This window comes from Tachypleus tridentatus, chromosome 11, assembly GCF_004210375.1.
Source record: "Tachypleus tridentatus isolate NWPU-2018 chromosome 11, ASM421037v1, whole genome shotgun sequence".
Lineage (NCBI taxonomy): Eukaryota > Metazoa > Arthropoda > Merostomata > Xiphosura > Limulidae > Tachypleus > Tachypleus tridentatus.
The window spans coordinates 7,378,078-7,402,493 of record NC_134835.1 but is presented as its reverse complement, the minus strand read 5'-3'; the positions used below and the strand labels follow the sequence as shown (position 1 = coordinate 7,402,493).

At 35.7% G+C, this 24,416-nt stretch overlaps 1 protein-coding gene across 3 annotated transcripts in view; it reads left to right on the top strand.

Annotated features, from left to right (window-relative positions):
* LOC143231653 (serine/threonine-protein kinase SIK2-like) overlaps positions 1-24,164 on the top strand; it is a 75,045-nt gene extending 50,881 nt beyond the window's left edge. For all 3 annotated transcript variants that reach the window (XM_076466203.1, XM_076466204.1, XM_076466205.1), the window contains 6 exons: positions 10,553-10,598; positions 11,277-11,401; positions 13,648-13,771; positions 18,715-18,935; positions 19,292-19,561; positions 21,576-24,164. In XM_076466203.1, the coding sequence (XP_076322318.1) occupies positions 10,553-10,598; positions 11,277-11,401; positions 13,648-13,771; positions 18,715-18,935; positions 19,292-19,561; positions 21,576-23,870 (3,081 nt within the window). In that variant the 3' untranslated portion in view covers positions 23,871-24,164. The remainder of the gene's footprint in view (positions 1-10,552; positions 10,599-11,276; positions 11,402-13,647; positions 13,772-18,714; positions 18,936-19,291; positions 19,562-21,575) is intronic.
* The last annotated feature ends 252 nt before the right edge of the window (positions 24,165-24,416 follow it).

Here is a 24,416-nt window from a genome sequence, read left to right as displayed (position 1 = left end):
GTTTTCAAAACAAATGAAAAGCCTTTTGACCTCAATGGTTATAAAGGTCGATGAATCGACTTCCACACCCATCTCTGTTCCTCCCGTACATTCCAACAAACCTCAAGATCTACATCCTTCAGTTTCAAATACAGGCATTTTTTCTGATACATCTTTTTCTTCCGCCCCATGATGTAAAACAATCATTCGTTCGCGTCCTCAGTCAATAGAATCCCCTTCCAATAACAAAGACCTGCCCAATCGACCCAGGGCAGGATCCATGGAGATCGATATACCTCCTCCGACTAAGGACAGTAAGGAAGAAAGACATGGTCGTAAACAGAATGGTTCTCCAGCCACTTCGCCTACCCGTCCTTAAAATTGGCCACATTGATACAATGGAACTGTCGAGGTTTACGTTCTAATCTGGATGATGTTAAAACATTGATTGCTTCCTATCATCCTGTATGTCTTTTCTCACAAGAAACATTTCTAAAACCTGCTGATACACTCACCATTCGGCAGTTTTCTCTGTACAGAAATGACAGGCTGTGTGATGGACGAGTACATGGAGGGGTGGCACTATTGGTGGTTGATCAGCATGTGCCCACCCTGTCTTTGTCACTCAACATACCCTTGTAGGCTGTAGCCATCCGTATTTCCTTGGGTCATACCATCACTGTTTGTTCTCTCTACCTGTCCCCTAGTGAGACATTTGATCAATCAGATCTTGATGCTCTCCTTGAACAGTTGCCGTCTCCATTTCTACTCCTGGGGGACTTTAATGGACATCATCCCCTCTGGGGAAGTGCTGTTATTGATGGGAGGGGTCGCTCTGTAGAGCGTATGCTCTCTGATCACAATCTTTCTCTTTTCAATACTGGTTCTTCTTCTTATTTTCACGCACCTACTCAGTCCTTTACCACTATTGATCTCTTGGTTTGTTCCCCTTCATTATTCTCCCAGTTTTCATGGAGGATTGATAATAATCCACCAGGCAGTGATCATTTTCCTATACGTTTGAGAGAGACTGGCCGTGGTCGATACTATCCTACCTGCGTGCCCCGGTGGAAGCTTGATCAGGCAGACTGATCCACTTTCATTGCACTCCCAGAACTTGATCCTGCCATCGTGAATCAGCCATCAATAGACAACTGTGTGGCAGCGGTAACTGAGTGTATTACACATGCAGCTGCTCAGTGTATTCCTAAAACCTCGACACGTTTTCCACGATATCCTCGTCCGTGGTGGAATCCTGCTTGCCACTTGGCACGGAGGGCTCAAAAAAAGGCCTGGGATACTTTCCGTAGATATCCCACACTTTCAAACCACATCGCTTTCCAACGGGCCCGTGCACATGCTAGGTGGGTAAGACGTCAAAGCCAGAAGGAATCTTGGATTAAGTTTACAACTAGCATATCTTCTACCACCAGTTCCAATATCATATGGGACAGGATTCGAAAGGTCAGTGGGCACTACAATTATGTCCCCCTCTCCATCTTACTCTCTGATGGCCAAGAGGTAGCTGATGCCCGGAGCATCGCCGATACTCTAGGTGAAAACTTTTGTCGGGTATCTAGCACTTCTGCTTGTTACTCCACTTTCATGGCCATCAAGATTCGGGCAGAGCGTTCACCTCTTTCCTTTCGAACTGACTGTCTCTTTGACTATAATCGTCCCTTTACACTCGAATCAAACAACCTCCTCTCGCCCACCCAGTATTGGTTCCGACGACAGCACTCTACCACGGACCACCTAATTCGATTTGAAACATCAATCAGAGAAGCCTTTCTCAAACGCCAACATCTTGTATCAATATTCTTTGACATTGAGAAGGCTTATGACACAACGTGGAGGTATGGCATTTTGCGAGACCTCCATATATATGGGTTACGTGACCATTTACCCATGTTTATTAAAAAAATTTTTAATGGACAGGAGATTCCAAGTTCGTGTGGGTTCGACACTTTCCCGTTCTTTTGTATAGGAACTTGGAGTCCCTCAGGGCTGTGTTTTGAGTGTCACACTTTTCAGTATAAAGATAAATGCCATCACTGAACAACTCCCTCTCACTGTTGCGAATAGGCTGCATGTCGACGACTTTCACATCTCATGTCGGTCGTCGAACATGAGATGTATTGAGCGGCAACTACAAACTGCCCTCTATCGTAGACTACGGCAAACGGCTTTAATTTTTCTCTCTCTAAAACCGTTTGCATACACTTTTGCCGCCAACGGGGTATTCACCGGGGTAGTTTATCCTCCTTGTGTTGTATTAGTGATGGTAGTTCATCTTCCTTGCGTTGTATTAGTGATGGTAGTTTATCCTCGTTGCGTTGTATTAGTGATGGTAGTTTATCTTCGTTGCGTTGTATTAGTGATGGTAGTTTATCCTCGTTGCGTTGTATTAGTGATGGTAGTTTATCCTCGTTGCGTTGTATTAGTGATGGTAGTTTATCCTCGTTGCGTTGTATTAGTGATGGTAGTTCATCTTCCTTGCGTTGTATTAGTGATGGTAGTTCATCTTCCTTGCGTTGTATTAGTGATGGTAGTTTATCCTCGTTGCGTTGTATCAGTGATGGTAGTTCATCTTCCTTGCGTTGTATTAGTGATGGTAGTTTGTCCTTCTTGTGTTGTATTAGTGATGGTAGTTTGTCCTTTTTGTGTTGTATTAGTGATGATACTTTGTCCTCCTTGTGTTGTAATAGTGATGGTAGTTTGTCCTTCTTGTGTTGTAATAGTGATGGTAGTTTGTCCTTCTTGTGTTGTATTAGTGATGGTAGTTTGTCCTTCTTGTGTTGTAATAGTGATGGTAGTTTGTCCTTCTTGTGTTGTATTAGTGATGGTAGTTTGTCCTTCTTGTGTTGTATTAGTGATGGTAGTTTGTCCTTCTTGTGTTGTATTAGTGATGGTAGTTTGTCCTTCTTGTGTTGTATTAGTGATGGTAGTTTGTCCTTCTTGTGTTGTATTAGTGATGGTAGTTTGTCCTTCTTGTGTTGTATTAGTGATGGTAGTTTGTCCTTCTTGTGTTGTATTAGTGATGGTAGTTTGTCCTTCTTGTGTTGTATTAGTGATGATAGTTTGTCCTTCTTGTGTTGTATTAGTGATGGTAGTTTGTCCTCCTTGTGTTGTAATAGTGATGGTAGTTTGACCTCCTTGTGTTGTAATAGTGATGGTAGTTTGACCTCCTTGTGTTGTAATAGTGATGGTAGTTTGTCCTCCTTGTGTTGTAATAGTGATGGTAGTTTGTCCTCCTTGTGTTGTAATAGTGATGGTAGTTTGTCCTTCTTGTGTTGTATTAGTGATGGTAGTTTGTCCTTCTTGTGTTGTATTAGTGATGGTAGTTTGTCCTTCTTGTGTTGTATTAGTGATGGTAGTTTGTCCTCCTTGTGTTGTAATAGTGATGGTAGTTTGTCCTCCTTGTGTTGTAATAGTGATGATACTTTGTCCTCCTTGTGTTCTAATAGTGATGATACTTTGTCCTCCTTGTGTTGTAATAGTGATGGTAGTTTGTCCTCCTTGTGTTGTAATAGTGATGGTAGTTTGTCCTCCTTGTGTTGTAATAGTGATGGTAGTTTGTCCTCCTTGTGTTGTAATAGTGATGGTAGTTTGACCTTTTTGTGTTGTAATAGTGATGGTAGTTTGTCCTCCTTGTGTTGTAATAGTGATGGTAGTTTATCCTCATTGTGTTGTAATAGTGATGGTAGTTTGTCCTCCTTGTGTTGTAATAGTGATGGTAGTTTGTCCTTCTTGTGTTGTAATAGTGATGGTAGTTTGTCCTTCTTGTGTTGTATTAGTGATGGTAGTTTGTCCTCCTTGTGTTGTAATAGTGATGGTAGTTTGTCCTTCTTGTGTTGTATTAGTGATGATACTTTGTCCTCCTTGTGTTGTAATAGTGATGGTAGTTTGTCCTCCTTGTGTTGTAATAGTGATGGTAGTTTGTCCTTCTTGTGTTGTATTAGTGATGATACTTTGTCCTCCTTGTGTTGTAATAGTGATTGTAGTTTGTCCTCCTTGTGTTGTAATAGTGATGGTAATTTGTCCTCATTGTGTTGTAATAGTGATGGTAGTTTGTCCTCATTGTGTTGTAATAGTGATGGTAGTTTGTCCTCCTTGTGTTGTGATAGTGATGGTAGTTTGTCCTCCTTGTGTTGTAATAGTGATGGTAGTTTGTCCTCCTTGTGTTGTAATAGTGATGGCAGTTTGTCCTCCTTGTGTTGTAATAGTGATGGTAGTTTGTCCTTCTTGTGTTGTATTAGTGATGGTAGTTTGTCCTCCTTGTGTTGTAATAGTGATGGTAGTTTGTCCTCCTTGTGTTGTAATAGTGATGGTTGTTTGTCCTCCTTGTGTTGTAATAGTGATGGTAGTTTGTTCTCCTTGTGTTGTAATGGTGATGGTAGTTTGTCCTTCTTGTGTTGTATTAGTGATGGTAGTTTGTCCTTCTTGTGTTGTATTAGTGATGGTAGTTTGTCCTTCTTGTGTTGTATTAGTGATGATAGTTTGTCCTTCTTGTGTTGTATTAGTGATGGTAGTTTATCCTCGTTGCGTTGTATTAGTGATGGTAGTTTATCCTCGTTGCGTTGTATTAGTGATGGTAGTTTATCCTCGTTGCGTTGTATTAGTGATGGTAGTTCATCCTCGTTGCGTTGTATTAGTGATGGTAGTTCATCTTCCTTGCGTTGTGTCAGTGATGGTAGTTTATCCTCGTTGCGTTGTATCAGTGATGGTAGTTCATCTTCCTTGCGTTGTATTAGTGATGGTAGTTTGTCCTTCTTGTGTTGTATTAGTGATGGTAGTTTGTCCTTTTTGTGTTGTATTAATGATGATACTTTGTCCTCCTTGTGTTGTAATAGTGATGGTAGTTTGTCCTTCTTGTGTTGTAATAGTGATGGTAGTTTGTCCTTCTTGTGTTGTATTAGTGATGGTAGTTTGTCCTTGTTGTGTTGTATTAGTGATGGTAGTTTGTCCTTGTTGTGTTGTATTAGTGATGGTAGTTTGTCCTTCTTGTGTTGTATTAGTGATGGTAGTTTGTCCTTCTTGTGTTGTATTAGTGATGGTAGTTTGTCCTCCTTGTGTTGTAATAGTGATGGTAGTTTGTCCTCCTTGTGTTGTAATAGTGATGGTAGTTTGTCCTCCTTGTGTTGTAATAGTGATGGTAGTTTGTCCTTCTTGTGTTGTATTAGTGATGGTAGTTTGTCCTCCTTGTGTTGTAATAGTGATGGTAGTTTGTCCTTCTTGTGTTGTATTAGTGATGGTAGTTTGTCCTTCTTGTGTTGTATTAGTGATGGTAGTTTGTCCTCCTTGTGTTGTAATAGTGATGGTAGTTTGTCCTCCTTGTGTTGTAATAGTGATGATACTTTGTCCTCCTTGTGTTGTAATAGTGATGATACTTTGTCCTCCTTGTGTTCTAATAGTGATGATACTTTGTCCTCCTTGTGTTGTAATAGTGATGGTAGTTTGTCCTCCTTGTGTTGTAATAGTGATGGTAGTTTGTCCTCCTTGTGTTGTAATAGTGATGGTAGTTTGTCCTCCTTGTGTTGTAATAGTGATGGTAGTTTGACCTTTTTGTGTTGTAATAGTGATGGTAGTTTGTCCTCATTGTGTTGTAATAGTGATGGTAGTTTGTCCTCCTTGTGTTGTAATAGTGATGGTAGTTTGTCCTTCTTGTGTTGTATTAGTGATGGTAGTTTGTCCTTCTTGTGTTGTATTAGTGATGATACTTTGTCCTCCTTGTGTTGTAATAGTGATGGTAGTTTGTCCTCCTTGTGTTGTAATAGTGATGGTAGTTTGTCCTCCCTTGTGTTGTAATAGTGATGGTAGTTTGTCCTCATTGTGTTGTAATAGTGATGGTAGTTTGTCCTCCTTGTGTTGTAATAGTGATGGTAGTTTGTCCTCCTTGTGTTGTGATAGTGATGGTAGTTTGTCCTCCTTGTGTTGTAATAGTGATGGTAGTTTGTCCTCCTTGTGTTGTAATAGTGATGGCAGTTTGTCCTCCTTGTGTTGTAATAGTGATGGCAGTTTGTCCTCCTTGTGTTGTAATAGTGATGGTAGTTTGTCCTTCTTGTGTTGTAATAGTGATGGTAGTTTGTCCTTCTTGTGTTGTATTAGTGATGGTAGTTTGTCCTCCTTGTGTTGTAATAGTGATGGTAGTTTGTCCTCCTTGTGTTGTAATAGTGATGGTAGTTTGTCCTCCTTGTGTTGTAATAGTGATGGTTGTTTGTCCTCCTTGTGTTGTAATAGTGATGGTAGTTTGTTCTCCTTGTGTTGTAATGGTGATGGTAGTTTGTCCTTCTTGTGTTGTATTTGTGACGGTAAGGATTTCTCCTCATGTACTCTTGTGTGTTCATACATGTATGATTACGTATTACATACGTAATAAATACATGTATGGTATAATTGCCTTCGTCACTCAGATTCGTTCTTTCATTGGAATTGTCTTTAATAATTAATGTTTCATCTTAAAGAAACAGTAGAGCCTTTTAACTTGTACAAAAACAGTGCTAGATTAGGATAATATATTATAAAGCAAATTGTGTTCCAAGTTATAACATTTCGAAGTTGTTGTGCAAGTGGAAATCTAATGTAAATGAAACAGGTGTGAATTTATATTTAAAACCCATAGTTTTCGATAATTTATTTTAGTATTTAAAGTTAACTTCTGACTATTTATAACAACATCCATTCATTAATTAAAGGCTAGATTCCTTCTTTAAAAGCCTTGTAATAATTCACTCAAGAAATACCATTTCGTACAAACACTTAAAAAGTTATTCATTGTTTTGAGTACAATTAATGTTCGTGATTGCTATTTCACAAGTTATTTACGACTTTTATCATTTCTGTTCTTGTTGAATCTAAGGATTTAATAGTAAGTCATTTATCAGTTTCGAACACCCAACACCAATAGACTCGGTTGTTACCTTTATTTCTAGAACAAATCTGAAACAAACACCAGAGAAATGCTTCTACGTAAATCTATTTTGAAAAGCTAAAAAATTCTATTCTTTTTTTTTCTGTTTGGCAGATCAACGTACTTGCTGTTTAATCGTTTTTTTATTATTATTTTAAACAAGACGTAAGAAAATATCTCTTTCATTTCGTGTAGCACGTGATTTATTCCATAGAGGTCCACGAAGTTTGACGACATTAGTTACGTCATACACTCCAGGAGGTCTCGTGCTCCGAAATAAGCAGCGCTCTTCGTCCTCTCTTGTCACTCATGTAAGTAATGATGACCCGAGAACGACCCTTGTCGTTGTGGCGAAGAAGAACTATTACGGGAGAGCCCTTCACCATGCAGAAACAAACGTGCACGTGCGGTATAATATAAACTGATACTTAAAATGATTTACCACTGTAGACATTCCCTGTTGGATCGAACTCGTAATTTTTATCGACACAACTGAAAGAAGTATCCGATCTACCTTCGTGAATACGAATATAAACAGTGAACTTATAAAAACAACAAAACTGCATGTATTCATATTAATAAGTAAAACAAAATCTGTCACATGTTGTCACATGACCTCAATCAAGAATAACTTAGAAGCACGAACGGGCTGAACGTACTCAACACTACAGTAAAAGACAACAATGACGATAATTGGGTAGCATGTTTAATAGTGCGTTACCAAACTGGTTTAAGTTCCTTTATACAATATTCTTTGAAAGACAAATGAGTTACTTAAAATAGAGATAAATTATGGAAATTTTCTCAGTATTTACTAACGATCTCAGTTTCTGTGTAAGGTGTATCAGTTAATATTGGTTGTTTCTAGAAGACAATTATTACCTTATTTTACCTTCATTACGGGCTCTCAAGTTGTAATTTGTAATTTATTTTAATTAGGGTTACGTATTAAGGTTAGCGTGCTCAATTGAGAATATTTAAAAAAACAACAACTCATGGTTTGGAACCCGTCTGCGTTATAAGAATGACTGTTCTCTCTGACAAGGGTTCCCTGCCAGTTGACAGAAGATGGTGTTCACTTATTACTTTTCACATAGGTTTAACGCTTCAAAATTACTTAGGGCCGTCGGAGATCTCGAGTATTTTTGCGCGAATTTTGACACACACACAAATTTCAACGTCAGTTTCACTATATAAAATAGTATGCTGTTATAGGTTCGAAGAACACACGATGCTTTATTAAGTTTCGTTCAATGCAGGTTTGCCCTGTATCAACTGTAAAAAATGGTTTATCCTCTGTTTGTGGATATGTACCCAGGTTTCTTAATAAATACAGTAGACTCGATGTGTAGATAAGTATCCAGCTTAATCAATAATACAGTAGACTGGATGTGTGAATATGTATCTAGGTTAATCAGTAACACAGTAGACTGGATGTGTAGATATGTATCCAGCTTGATCAATAACACAGTAGACTGGATGTGTGAATATGTATCCAGGTTAATCAGTAACACAGTAGACTGGATGTGTGAATATGTATCCAGGTTAATCAGTAACACAGAAGACTGGATATGTGAATATGTATCTAGGTTAATCAGTAACACAGAAGACTGGATGTGTGAATATGTATCTAGGTGAATCAGTAACACAGAAGACTGGATGTGTGAATATGTATCTAGGTTAATCAGTAACATAGTTGAACTGGATGTGTAGATATGTATCCAGGTTAATCAGTAACATAGTAGACTGGATGTGTGAATATGTATCCAGCTTAATCAGTAACACAGTAGACTGGATGTGTGAATATGTATCCAGGTTAATCAGTAACACAGTAGACTGGATGTGTAGATATGTATCCAGGTTAATCAGTAACACAGTAGACTGGATGTGTGAATATGTATCCAGCTTAATCAGTAACACAGTAGACTGGATGTGTGAATATGTATCCAGCTTAATCAGTAACACAGTAGACTGGATGTGTGAATATGTATGCAGGTTAATCAGTAACACAGTAGACTGGATGTGTAGATATGTATCCAGGTTAATCAGTAACACAGTAGACTGGATGTGTGAATATGTATCCAGCTTAATCAGTAACACAGTAGACTGGATGTGTGAATATGTATCCAGCTTAATCAATAATACAGTAGACTGGATGTGTGAATATGTATCCAGGTTAATCAGTAACACAGTAGACTGGGTGTGTGAATATGTATCCAGCTTACTCAGTAACACAGTAGAACTGGGTGTGTGAATATGTATCCAGCTTAATCAATAATACAGTAGACTGGATGTGTAGATATGTATCCAGGTTAATCAGTAACACAGTAGACTGGATGTGTAGATATGTATCCAGGTTAATCAGTAACACAGAAGACTGGATGTGTGAATATGTATCCAGGTTAATCAGTAATACAGTAGACTGGATGTGTAGATATCTATCCAGGTTAATCAGTAACACAGTAGAACTGGATGTGTGAATATGTATCCAGGTTAATCAGTAACACAGTAGACTGGGTGTGTGAATATGTATCCAGCTTACTCAGTAACGCAGTAGAACTGGATGTGTGAATATGTATCCAGCTTAATCAATAATACAGTAGACTGGATGTGTAGATATGTATGCAGGTTAATCAGTAACACAGTAGACTGGATGTGTAGATATGTATCCAGGTTAATCAGTAACACAGAAGACTGGATGTGTGAATATGTATCCAGCTTAATCAGTAACACAGTAGAACTGGATGTGCGGATATGTATTCAGCTTAATCAGTAACACAGTAGAACTGGATGTGCAGATATGTATTCAGATTAATCAGTAACACAGTAGACTGGATGTGTGAATATGTATCCAAGTTAATCAGTAACACAGTAGACTGGGTGTGTGAATATGTATCCAGCTTACTCAGTAACACAGTAGAACTGGATGTGTAGATATGTATTCAGCTTAATCAGTAACACAGTAGACTGGATGTGTGAATATGTATCCAAGTTAATCAGTAACACAGTAGACTGGGTGTGTGAATATGTATCCAGCTTACTCAGTAACACAGTAGAACTGGATGTGTAGATATGTATCCAGCTTACTCAGTAACACAGTAGAACTGGATGTGTGAATATGTATCCAGCTTACTCAGTAACACAGTAGAACTGGATGTGTGGATGTGATAGGCATATAGTAAAGTTCTGAATTTAGTAGCTAGCAAGGCCCACGCTGAGCAGTGCTATAGAATAGAATATTCTCTACAGATCATTATAATAGTAACAGTCAACTCATTACTATGGATGGTGAGTGGTAGTGTGTAGAGGACTGGTTACCTTTCAGTGGGGGACTGAAAAGTCTGAATGATTGTATCGCTAGAATTAAGTTTTCGATATCCCTGGAGGACAGAGCACAGTGAGCTTATTCTGTAGCTGTGCATACAAAACGAATATAAAAGGCTAACACTACAGTGTTAATACATGCGTTGGATAAGTATTTCAGAGAGATAAATATTTTAAACACCACTTAGGGTGTTTACTCTTTGTGAGGAAGGAAAGATTTCTTTAAGAATCTCTTCCTGGAATGAGACATTTTGAAATAAATAATTTTGGTTGTACTTTATGGGACTAAAATATATTGATGTGTAATATTTATTATTATGGTTTTCTCTTTTCTTTCAGGCCGAGAACTTGTTGTTGGATGATAATTTGAACATCAAAATTGCAGGTACTTCATAAGTATTAATATTTCTTTTAATAATTTTGTTACAATTGAGACGACAAAATTCATAGAATTATAGCACAGTTTCGTATGTCTCTGTCAGCAAGTCATTTTAATGTATTGATTAGTAGAGACTGATTAGTATTTAACGTATTTTAGCCAATCGGCTTGATTACTCCATGTCTCACGTGCGATATGTTTCATTGTGCTGTCTTAAGCATAATCATTTTAATTACCCTATTTCTGACTTTCAACCAAGTTTATCTCGTGTATTTTTTACATTTGGTTTATTTGTATCAGAACAGCTGGTATGGGTATTAACACTTTTATTGATAAAGAGAGAACAATGTTTTGACCTTCCTAGGTCATCGTCATCTTACTTTATTTATTATTTGCTTTATGTATAATATTTTTTTGTCAAACGAAACTTTCATCATCTGAAGACTTAGAAAATCTATCTGATTACATTGGGTTATATATTGATAATCCTATCTAAATATATCAGGTTACCTATTGATTTTCAATTATTTCGTAATTTTTTTTAACCTCGCTCAAAAAAAAATCTAACAGAAGTGAATTTAAAATTGATAAGAAGTTTTAATGTTTATTTATATGTTTTATATAGTTGAAACTTGTATCAATAAATTTTATGACTTGTGCTAACTAATTGTTTCCATTTTTCAGACTTTGGGTTCAGCAATTTTTATTCAGTCTCTGACAAACTGACCACGTGGTGTGGAAGTCCACCTTATGCAGCTCCAGAGGTTTTCGAAGGAAAAAAATATGTTGGTCCGGAAATTGATATCTGGGTAAGTGTTGAACTTTGAACCAAAGTTTACCTTACATGTTTATTGTGGGTAAGTACTGGAACTTTGAACCGAAGTTTACCTTCCATGTTTATTGTGGGTAAGTACTGGAACTTTGAACCAAAGTTTACCTTCCATGTTTATTGTGGGTAAGTACTGGAACTTTGAACCAAAGTTTACCTTCCATGTTTATTGCATGTAAGTACTGGAAATTTATCATATATTTTCAATGTTTTGCCATTTGAACAATATAACAATATAACTGCTGAAAGTAATTTAAGAATTAATAGAAATAATGAATCAGATGCTATTTAAGGTTTCAAAGGAAGTTATCGTTCATGGTATTTGTCTGTAGCTTTTTATGCCGAGTAAGCTTTTAAGTATAATATATGAACAAACTTTAAATATAGTTATTACAATAGTGCTCTATGACTTTCATTATACATTCAACAAAAACGAAATGTGCCTTAGGTTTCAGTTTTGTTTTTTTCATCGTGAAACGTATGCTCATGATTATTATAACCGCATTGCTGATATTTAAAGTAAAATAGCGTTGGAACAGTTTGTGTTTATATATAGAAACGTAACGCAGTTAATCAATTTCCTTAGACCGTAGTTTTAGTTCTCTACTCGTATATCATGAACTGGCAAGGTGAATATGTACATGACGTCAACAGATGGCGTGACTACGACTGGTACAGGATTCCTTTCAAAGGCTGTAACACGTATATTTCGCAAAATATACTTAAAATGTTATGTTCACACAGTATACAAAACTATATTTTCTCCAAGTGATAGGATAGACGTTTATTATTGTGATTTCCAAATTATTTTGTAGTTGGTTGGTGGAATTACATCACAATAAATTATAAACACTTGTTAAGCTAGAACGTCATCTTGCACAAGTTTAACAAATCAAATGTCTATCATACAAAATTAATTAGATGTTTGTTTTTGTTGTTCTAATACACATTATTGCTTTACCTGCTGCTCAAAATAAATTGTAATTTTTTTAACATTTATAAGTTATGTTTTTATCCTGGTAACGTTATCCAACTATCAACATGTTATATACTGTAATAAAACTAGTTACTGGTCATCTCACTGTCAGCTTGTTGTATACTGGAATAATACCAGATATTGGTTACCTTATTATCAACTTGTTATACACTGTAATAAGGCCCTATACTGGTTATCTTACTATCAACTTGTTATATACCTTAATAAGGCCCTATACTGGTTATCTTACTATCAACTTGTTATATACCTTAATAAGGCCCTATACTGGTTATCTTACTATCAACTTGTTATATACCTTAATAAGACTAGATACTAGTTATCGTACTATCAACTTGATACATACTATAATAACACTAGATACCCTTTATCTTATTATCAACTTGTGATATAATAGAATGACACAAGATAGTTGTTATCTCACCATTACCATGATGTATTTTAGAATAAGACAATCTAGTCATTATCTTAAGACCAACATTCTACATTTAGATACTCTGGAAAAAGCTCACCATACTAAAACAAAAATGATTTAACATAAAAATTGTTCAATGAAAACAATTAGTTTTGTTTATCGTAGTTGTTCATTGTACAGAAACTAGAAGTTTGACTGAACTTTCACTGATGTTATATTTTGATGAATAATATAAGATAGAAATATTTAACGCCAAGTGAATTCTGATACCTTTTCAAAGATTTTCTGTGTTAAAAAGCATGTAGATATATTACAATAACACTTTCTCTCTGGAGCTTTGGAAACTAGAAATTTACCTGTTCAAAAGTCATACATAAAAATTGGAGAGGCGAAAAAGACAGCATTTCGAAATTGTTTCGTGTAATCGTCTTGGATTTCTCTTTTACACTTTCAATTTGTTTAATTCAAAGCAACTTGGTGTAGCATACATGAAACAATAATAAACAACGGAAATTCATAAAGAGTGAGAAATGTTTTCAAATTAAGTTCATTGCACAGAACTTTTAGACGGATTAATAATGGTTATCAATAGGTTATAACACAATAAAACTAAAACACTTTGTGGTTTTTGTCACATTAACAGCGGTTTATTCGTTATTCTTACATAAAAATTCGAATAGTCTTATTCCTTGTATTACTAAGACATCCTATAAGCCAGGAAGTATTCCAGTTTAGTACAGAGGGCGCTACCTAAAACTGCTATAAACACGATGTTTGATTACTCAGTATTAATGTCGAGAATTATGTATTTTTCCAGAGTCTTGGCGTGGTTCTTTATGTCCTTGTTTGTGGATCTCTTCCGTTTGATGGCACCAATCTGCAGGTGCTCCGTGATAGAGTTCTGTCTGGCCGGTTTCGTATTCCATACTTTATGTCTTCAGGTAAGCTGGTGTGGTTTCACTGTTGCTGTAGATATTCAAGTTTTAGATATGAGTTTCTTCTATTGGATTAACTTAAATATGTGTTTATTGTGTAGTCCACACCTATACATTTAGCTCAGTTTTGATTCATTTTTGTTTTATGTCGGATTCCTGGCCCGGCATGGCCAAGAGTGTTAAGGCGTTCGACTCGTAATCCGAGGGTCGCGGGTTCAAATCCCGATCGCACCAAACATGCTCACTCTCCCAGCCGTGGGGGCGTTATAATGTGACGGTCAATCTCACTATTCGTTGGTAAAGGTATACACCAACAGTTGGCGGTGGGTGGTGATGACTAGCTGCCTTCCCTCTAGTCTTATACTGCAAAATTAGGGACGGCTAGCGCAGATAGCCCTCGAGTAGCTTTGCGCGAAATTCAAAAACAAACAAATAATTGGAATTCCTCGAACTCTAATGGGATATACTGTCACTCCTGTAACGAATGCATAGTCTCAACTTTTTGGGGGCAGCGGAATGTGAACCATAGAACCTCAAATCTGAACTCAGAGACGTTAGTCTGTGACCGTGCTCGTTAATAACTATTATCTGAGAATGACGCCTGTAAGTGTTAATAACTATTATCTGAGAATGATGGCTGTAAGTGTTAATAACTATTATCTGATAATGATGGCTGTAAGTGTTAATAACTATTATCTGAGAATGACGGCTGTAAGTATTAATAACTATTATCTGAGAATGACGGCTGTAAGTATTAATAACTATTATCTGAGAATGACGGCTGTAAGTATTAATAACTATTATCTGAGAATGACGGCTGTAAGTATTAATAACTATTATCCGAGAATGACGGCTGTAAGTATTAATAACTATTATCCGAGAATGACGGCTGTAAGTATTAATAACTATTATCTGAGAATGACGGCTGTGAGTGTTAATAACTATTATCTGAGAATGACGGCTGTAAGTGTTAATAACAATTATCTGAGAATGACGGCTGTAAGTATTAATAACTATTATCTGAGAATGACGGCTGTGAGTGTTAATAACTATTATCTGAGAATGACGGCTGTAAGTGTTAATAACTATTATCTGAGAATGACGGCTGTAAGTGTTAATAGATTAGAATCACTGTAAATGAACTAAAATCAAAGGTCAAAGGTTACGGATAAATTGATCCAGGGTCAAGACGTGATGCTGCTAAAGGAGCTAAGCATCATCAACCAGGAACGCTTATAAAGTCGCTGTTAATACCGCTCGCTGTAAGGTTTAAAAAAACCTGAGTGTTTGTGGCGATGAAACCGTTAACTAGTTATTTCCCTGTTTGTGGACGCTTGTATCTAATCCACAACTACATGCGCTGTTTTTGTTGAAGTTAAATTCTGATCCATCTTAAAACAAAAGCATGATTTAAAGAACTCGTAAAAAATCTGGCATTAAAGATCACCCCAAGTCGTGGAAGTGTTGATGTTTATTATTATAATGTAAGACACTTCAAAATCATACTGAAGGAGTTATTGGAACTAAAAACGTACCACAAATAGAAAATCTAGATTCGGTCTAAGTTATTCATGATAGCGGTTAACAAACAAGCGTCAAACACAGAACACTAAAACGTAATCTGAGGGTCGCGGGTTTAAACATGCTCGCCCCTTTAGCCGCATGGGCGTTATAATGTTATGGTCAATCTCACTATTCGTTGTTAAAGAGTAGCGTAAGCGATGGCGGTGGGTGGTGATGACTAGCTGTCCTTTCTCTAGTCTTACACCGCTAAATACAAATAGATACTGGTTTAGCGTAGATAGACCTCGTGTAGCTTTGCGCGAAATTCAAACCAACAAAACCAAATAAATCAACACTAAAATTCGAGAACCCATCTTTGTGGTTGGAGTAACACGGATAAGCCAACATATAGCGTTGAGTTTATAAAAATAATTTCAATTAGATCTACCATTGCTAATAATACTAAAAAACTATTTTGAAGAAACGTGGCCTTTTAAATGAATTAATTTTAAATAACTAGTCATCTGAATTTAACTTTGGTTGTTAACACCACACATTATTGTTAGCACTACAAAGCATTGTTAGCACTAAACATTATTGTTATTTTAAGACTGTTCTGTTAAGATGAGAAACTCATTACCTTACTACAATATTGTTACTGTAATAAGACTACGTACTGGTTATGTTACTATTAACATGTTATATACTATAATAAGACTACGTACTGGTTATGTCACTATTAATATGTTACATACTATAATAAGACTACGTACTGGTTATGTCACTATCAATATGTTGTATACAATAATAAGACTACGTACTGGTTATGTCACTATCAACATGTTGTATACAATAATAAGACTACGTACTGGTTATGTCACTATCAACATGTTGTATACAATAATAAGACTACGTACTGGTTATGTCACTATTAACATGTTACATACTATAATAAGACTACGTACTGGTTATGTCACTATCAACATGTTGTATACTATAATAAGACTACGTACTGGTTATGTCACTATCAACATGTATACAACAATAAGACTACGTACTGGTTATGTCACTATCAACATGTTGTATACAATAATAAGACTACGTACTGGTTATGTCACTATTAACATGTTACATACTATAATAAGACTACGTACTGGTTATGTCACTATTAACATGTTATATACTATAATAAGACTACGTACTGGTTGTGTCACTATCAACATGTTACATACTATAATAAGACTACGTACTGGTTATGTTACTATTAACATGTTACACACTATAATAAGACTACGTACTGGTTATGTCACTATCAACATGTTATATACAATAATAAGACTACGTACTGGTTATGTCACTATTAACATGTTACATACTATAAGACTACGTACTGGTTATGTCACTATCAACATGTTATATACTATAATAAGACTACGTACTGGTTATGTCACTATCCACATGTTATATACAATAATAAGACTACGTACTGGTTATGTCACTATCCACATTTTATATACAATAATAAGACTACGTACTGGTTATGTCACTATCCACATGTTATATACAATAATAAGACTACGTACTGGTTATGTCACTATTAACATGTTACATACTATAATAAGACTAGATACTGGTTGTGTCACTATTAACATGTTACATACTATAATAAGACTAGATACTGGTTGTGTCACTATTAACATGTTACATACAATAATAAGACTACGTACTGGTTATGTCACTATCAATATGTTACATACTATAATAAGACTACGTACTGGTTATGTTACTATTAACATGTTACATACTATAATAAGACTACGTACTGGTTATGTCACTATCAACATGTTATATACAATAATAAGACTACGTACTGGTTATGTCACTATTAACATGTTACATACTATAATAAGACTAGATACTGGTTGTGTCACTATTAACATGTTACATACTATAATAAGACTAGATACTGGTTGTGTCACTATTAACATGTTACATACAATAATAAGACTACGTACTGGTTATGTCACTATCAATATGTTACATACTATAATAAGACTACGTACTGGTTATGTCACTATCAACATGTTGTATACAATAATAAGACTACGTACTGGTTATGTCACTATCAACATGTTATGTACTATAATAAGACTACGTACTGGTTATGTCACTATTAACATGTTACATAATATAATAAGACTACTTACTGGTTATGTTACTATTAACATGTTATATACAATAATAAGACTACGTACTGGTTATGTCACTATTAACATGTTACATACTATAATAAGACTAGATACTGGTTATGTCACTATCAACATGTTATATACTATAATAAGACTAGATACTGGTTACCTTACTATCAGCTTGTTATATACTAGAATAAAACTGGTTACTGGTTATCTTACTGTCAGCTTGTTATATACTAGAATAAAACTGGTTATCTTACTGTCAGCTTGTTATATACTAGAATAAAAGTAGATACTGGTTATCTTACTATCAGCTAGTTGTATGCTAGAATAAAACTAGATACTGGTTATCTTACTGTCAGCTTGTTATATACTAGAATAAAACTAGATACTGGTTATCTTACTATCAGCTTGTTATATACTAGAATAAAACTAGATACTGGTTTTCTTACTATCAGCTTGTTATATACTAGAATAAAACTAGATACTGGTTATCTTACTGTCAGCTTGTTATATACTAGAATAAAACTAGATACTGGTTATCTTACTATCAGCTTGTTATATACTAGAATAAAACTAGATACTGGTTATCTTACTGTCAGCTTGTTATATACTAGAATAAAACTAGATACTGGTTATCTTACTATCAGCTTGTTATATACTAGAATAAAACTAGATACTGGTTATCTTACTATCAGCTTGTTATATACTAGAATAAAACTAGATACTGGTTATCTTACTATCAGCTTGTTATATACTAGAATAAAACTAGATACTGGTTATCTTACTATCAGCTTGTTATATACTAGAATAAAACTAGTTACTGGTTATCTTACTATCAGCTTGTTATATACTAGAATAAAACTAGATTCTGGTTATCTTACTATCAGCTTGTTATATACTAGAATAAAACTAGATACTGGTTATCTTACTATCAGCTTGTTATATACTAGAATAAAACTAGTTACTGGTTATCTTACTGTCAGCTTGTTATATACTAGAATAAAACTAGATACTGGTTATCTTACTGTCAGCTTGTTATACACTAGAATAAAACTAGATACTGGTTATCTTACTGTCAGCTTGTTATATACTAGAATAAAACTGGTTACTGGTTATCTTACTGTCAGCTTGTTATATACTAGAATAAAACTAGATCCTGGTTATCTTACTGTCAGCTTGTTATATACCAGAATAAAACTAGATACTGGTTATCTTACTGTCAGCTTGTTATACATTATTTTTCCCTTGAAGAATGTGAACACCTCATAAGAAGAATGCTAGTGTTAGATCCTGTAAAAAGATTCACCATAGAGCAGATCAAGCGTCATAAGTGGATGCAATCTGATGAAGCGACACCGATGCCCTCTGTACCTGCAGTTGTAGACAAACAAGGTCCTAGATCTGGAGAATTTAGTGAGCAGATCCTACGTTTGATGCAAAGCCTCGGAATTGATACCAGTAAAACTAAAGAGGTGTGCACCATTACGTGTTTTTACGTGTAATTGATACCAGTAAAACTAAAGAGGTGTGCACCATTACGTGTTTTTACGTGTAATTGATACCAGTAAAACTAAAGAGGTGTGCACAATTAGGTGTGATCTATCGATCACTTCCAGTTACATTTTATAAAATAGAGTAGAAAAATTCCATTATAAGGACAGTGTTGGAACTTAAAAGTTAAGTTAGTTTTACTATATTACAGTTTACTAAACATTGAAATAAGTTACAATACTGTTGGTTTTTCTCAGTCATTTTTCATTTTGTTTGTAATGACATATGCTCATGTATTACGTTTTCAACTGTTTGAAACGTGTTAATTTCCTCCCAGTCTCTAGCTAATGAAAAGTACGATCATCACGCCGCGATATATTTCCTTCTTCTTGATCGATTACGTCACCAACGTGCTTCCCCCATTCCTGTGACGTCAGTCAAGCAAGCGGTTGACACTCAGCAGCGTCGACCGAGCTCTATTGCAGAACAGGCGATGCGGAAAGTGGATTTACCGCCACCTGGTGCTATTCTTCCTACTCATCTGCAGGGATCACCAATCTCATTTTCTGGTTCGTCGAAAGGTGGCGTCGTAGACAAGGCCCTTCAGGTAACATTTATTGCAGAGTAAACGAAAATTTTTGCGTGGTGCAGAGTTTAAAAAGTATAGATTTTAATGGCAACATGTTTTAGAAATACATAAACTAATAATTAAATTTTTATTAATATTTTTAAAATAAGCTCTTGTCGATTGTTTTGTGAAGATATGTTAAAAATGTTCATCCATGTCTATTCTAGAACTGATTTGAAAGATATTGTGTATCAGATAGTTTTAGGAATAAATTTGTATGTGTTCTGAAGTGATGTACACAGTTTAAAGAAGTTAGGAAAACGCCATTTCCATTATCTGGTTATATTTATCTGGAGTGTAAAAGTCGTTTTCTCTTAAATTTTTATGAATAAGTGTTTCTTTTTTTCTGTATCAACATAGCCACTGCCTTAATTAATCGCACGTTTTGTTATTTTATTAAAATTAAATGACTTTTGTTGTTTGTCCACATATATTTTGCGTTGGTTGGTGACGTGGTATCTCTTAAGATTGCTGTGCATGAATATTTATTATTATTTGTTTATTGTACGTGACCTGTCTGTTTGCCTGGTTTCTGTCTAATTACTGCATGCTGTGAGGATGTAGTTTGTTCTTGTTTTTTTAGAAACAAAACAGCTATATGGGGACAGAACTTCAGGAACGAAGTTTAAAACAAGGTACTATGAGTTAAAACATACTTTGATTTAATCATATAATGGTTATACAATCCAGACAGGATTCAGATTTGGTGTTTAATCTTCTTAAAGGAAATTTTGGGTTAATTAACAATAATAATCAAAAACTGATAAGTTACGTCGTGTAATAGAAGACTTATTTTCTATATAAATACTATGAATTTCTCAAGATTGTGGAAACCATTGTTGGTAGTACATGATATTGTTAAGATGCGTATTGTGCCAAGTAAGCAATACAAATGTAATATAAGTGACAATATTACGTTTAACTCTCCAACTAACGATAATACAAATAACATAGAATAAAGTAACTTTATTCTATGTTAGCATATTTTATAAAACAATAGTATTGTGTTATAAAACAACAGTATTGTGTAAGGAGATTTTGTGATCTTGTATCCTTTTAAAGTTTATTTTAAAATACTGAAACCGAAACTAGTCAAAAGGGGTTACTTGTATATATATAAACTAGTCAAAAGGGGATTACTTGTATATATATAAACTAGTCAAAAGGGGATTACTTGTATATATATAAACTAGTCAAAAGGGGATTACTTGTATATATATAAACTAGTCAAAAGGGGATTACTTGTATATATATAAACTAGTCAAAAGGGGATTACTTGTATATATATAAACTAGTCAAAAGGGGATTACTTGTATATATATATAAACTAGTCAAAAGGGGATTACTTGTATATATATATAAACTAGTCAAAAGGGGATTACTTGTATATATATAAAATAGTTGCTGTGCTTGCAAGTATACTTTTGTTTTGCTCAAATTGTTTAATACTTTATCGATTAAAAACAAGTGAATTTTTAGAGCACTTTCTAAGAAAATCGTTAATTCTATTACGCAATTCGTTAGTTAATAAATAAACGTTTATCGTTGTAACAATACTATAATTATAAAAGAGTTACTAGTTGACCTTAGATTTTTTATTTCTGGTTTATTCTCCATTTATTAACGACTTTTAAAAGTCTTGTTTCCATGACACTTTTACGTTCCACTAGTCTGCTTTTCTTTATTTGTATTTCTGTCTAATATGCCCAGTATAGCAAGTAAAAACTAAAAATGTAAACACATACAGGAAGGTGGACACGCCTCTTCGTGACGTTGTTCTAGCTCAGCTTACCCCATTGGTAAGCAATAAGAAATTATAGTGCAAAGAATGTCTGTTATTTTCCTGATATGTATCTCTTTTGTTTATTGTAAATTCATATTTATTTATTCTTAACTGAAACTCTGAGTAATAACCACTTTATTTACCAGATTTCGTTTGCAGGTATTTCATAAATTATATTCTCATGTTATGTCTGTCTGTTTTTTTTCACAGGCGAGGCCTCAGATAAGCACCGTTCGACACCACGTGTTTAGTTTTACAACTGATGGGACAGTGCCATCTAGTGGCCGATATTTAGGACAAAACTATCGATTAGGAGAGGGGGATCCAACCCCTTTAGGAATTCCAGTACGCTTATGCGAGGGAATGACAGGCGGTCGTCCGCCAACACCTCAAGGCCAACACTTTTCTCGAGTCGCAACTTCCATTGACGAAGGTGTGGAAGTTGACGGAAGTAGGAGTTCACTAGAATTTCGAACGTGTTCTCCTGTGCAGCAGAAGGCAACATTTTATTCAGGAGAGCACGTTACTTGTTGTGGTACATTTTACCAATCTAGCGATAAACATAGAGAAAGCCCACCTTTGTGTAATCTAACTCAGCTGCTAAGTTTATCTGATGCTCCGTTAGAGGGCATCCAAACTACTTCTCAAAATTTGAATCAAAATTTTGAAAGCTTCGATTCACAAATAGAAACAGATTTTGGATCCAGCCTGACTTCCTGTTCCCAAGGGAATCCAAGTTTTTCTAGTTTCACCGAGAGCCGTGAAGAGTCTCTCTTTGTGGCTAGTCCTTCAGAGGTTCTATCTCAAACGCGCCTCCCTGTTCATCATTTCACATTTACAGGGCCTGATTACTCTCATCATAATATTGACAGTAATCTCACTGACAAACAGTCACCAAGGTGTTTTCGTGAGGGCAGAAGAGCTTCTGATGGGCTTGTTGCTGAAACTGTTCGTGCATTCTGTCAACAACTACGCACACAAGAAAAAACTCGAGGTATTGTAGACTTGAATGATATCAGTGTGGAACATCGAACGTTACAGTTGCTATTTAGAGACCAAACACGTCAAGAAGTGGTACGTCCACCTAAAAAACACTGTTTTGGTGAGTCAAGCGAGGATTACACAACAGAGAAAGAAAAGAACATGAAGTACCAGCATATTTCAAAACGTAGTAGTTTACCAGAAGCTCCAACAGTGTCTCCCCCACAGCCAAGGACGTTTACATTGTATCAAATTCAACCTCATCAAGAAGGATGTCGTCAAACGTCACCAGACACCTCAGTACCTTCGTCTTCTACACAACCAACAGAAGCGGGAGGGTTGTTACATGTACAGAATAAGGCTTTACAACAACATCTTTTTCACCAAAGACTTCAGCAAAAGCGTCAAGAAATGAAAAAGCAGACAACAATACATAGACGCCAAACCAGCCGGCAAAAGTCTCTCAAAGTAGCACAGCAATCGTCCTCAGTAGTACCACTATCCATGGAAGTACTTGCTTCATCAGCAGCTATCAAACCCAGAACTGAAGATTCTTCCTCTTTATCAAAATCGGAAGTTCCAGACTTGGAAATAAACCAGACTCAACATTTGTCCTTCCTCCCTAACCTTCAGCAGTCTCAAAAGTTATCTTTCCTCCAAGATCTTCAACAGAAACAGTCTCAGCAGTTATCTTTTTTTTCAGATATTCAACAAAGACAATCACAACAGTCATCCTTCACTTCTAGTCCTCAACAAGGAAAAATGCTACAGTTGTCATTTCTTTCTGATGTCCAGCATGGACAGTCTAAGCAGTTGTTGTTAACCTCTGATACCCAACAAGGACAGCCTCAGCAGTTGTCGTTAATATCTGATGTCCAGCAAGGACAACCTCAGCAATTGTCGTTTCTCTCTGATGTCCAACAAGGACAACCTCAGCAATTGTTTCTGTCTGATGTCCAACAAGGACAACCTCAGCAATTGCCGCTTTTCTCTGATGTCCGAAAAGGACAACCTCAGCAGTTATCATCAATCTCTGATACCCAACAAGGACAACCTCAGCAATTATCGTTTCTCTCTGACGTCCAGATAGGACAACCTCAGCAGTTGTCATTTTTTTGTGATGTCCAACAAGGACAATCTTTACTTGATGAAAAGCAAAAGAAAAATAACACGTGTATTGGACCTATTATAGAACCCAAAACAATCCCTTATGCAGTGACCACTTTACCACAAACAGCTTCCCAGTCTTGGTCTCCTGAACAGGAAATTGAAAGTACCAACAGTCAGTTGGTCGCTAACAGAAACTTGTTGGTTATACAACCAGAAAACTTAAGTACGACTTCTTTATCCGTTCAGCGTGTTCTGCCATTTCCTTTCTGGCATCCAGTAGCACCTGTGGAAGCTATGCAGTTAAACCAACCCCGAACAACATGCTTTCTTCCTCAAGAAGGGGAGTCGCGTGACCAAACTGTTACCATGGAAACCTATTGTTGCGAGTGGGATGACATCCATGCCGTCAGTTAGCGAAAATCCTGACCTTGAACAAGTAAGTCACATGGACACACAGTAAAACCTTTAGGAATTGTTCATTAATGTGACAGAGAAGAGAGTGAGAGGCCTACAATGCACCATTGAAACACCAATTTGAACATAATAATTATTTTGCTCATCAGGGGGATTCGACAACATTGAGCTGGAGTTTTATTAGCCTGTCGTAGTTACCAACGTTATTTCATTTCCACTAATCTATTAATATTCACAAAATCACTGACACGTGTAATAAATGTGTTAAAAGTAATTAAACGTTACAACAATGTATCATATTTAGTTCGATATGCTAAGATTAAATATTTTCTTTTGACTACACAAATATTTATTTATATAATAACCATATGCCATTATTTAATAACTGATATTTAATGATTTGAATGATATTTTTATCATATTAAATTACAAACCCCAAGGTTTAAAGAAAAAAAATATATAAGTGAATTCAAACTAAACTGTTTCTCAGTTGAATAGTCAAAGCTGATTCTATAAGTCATATTTCCACGCCACCTATATGCAGAT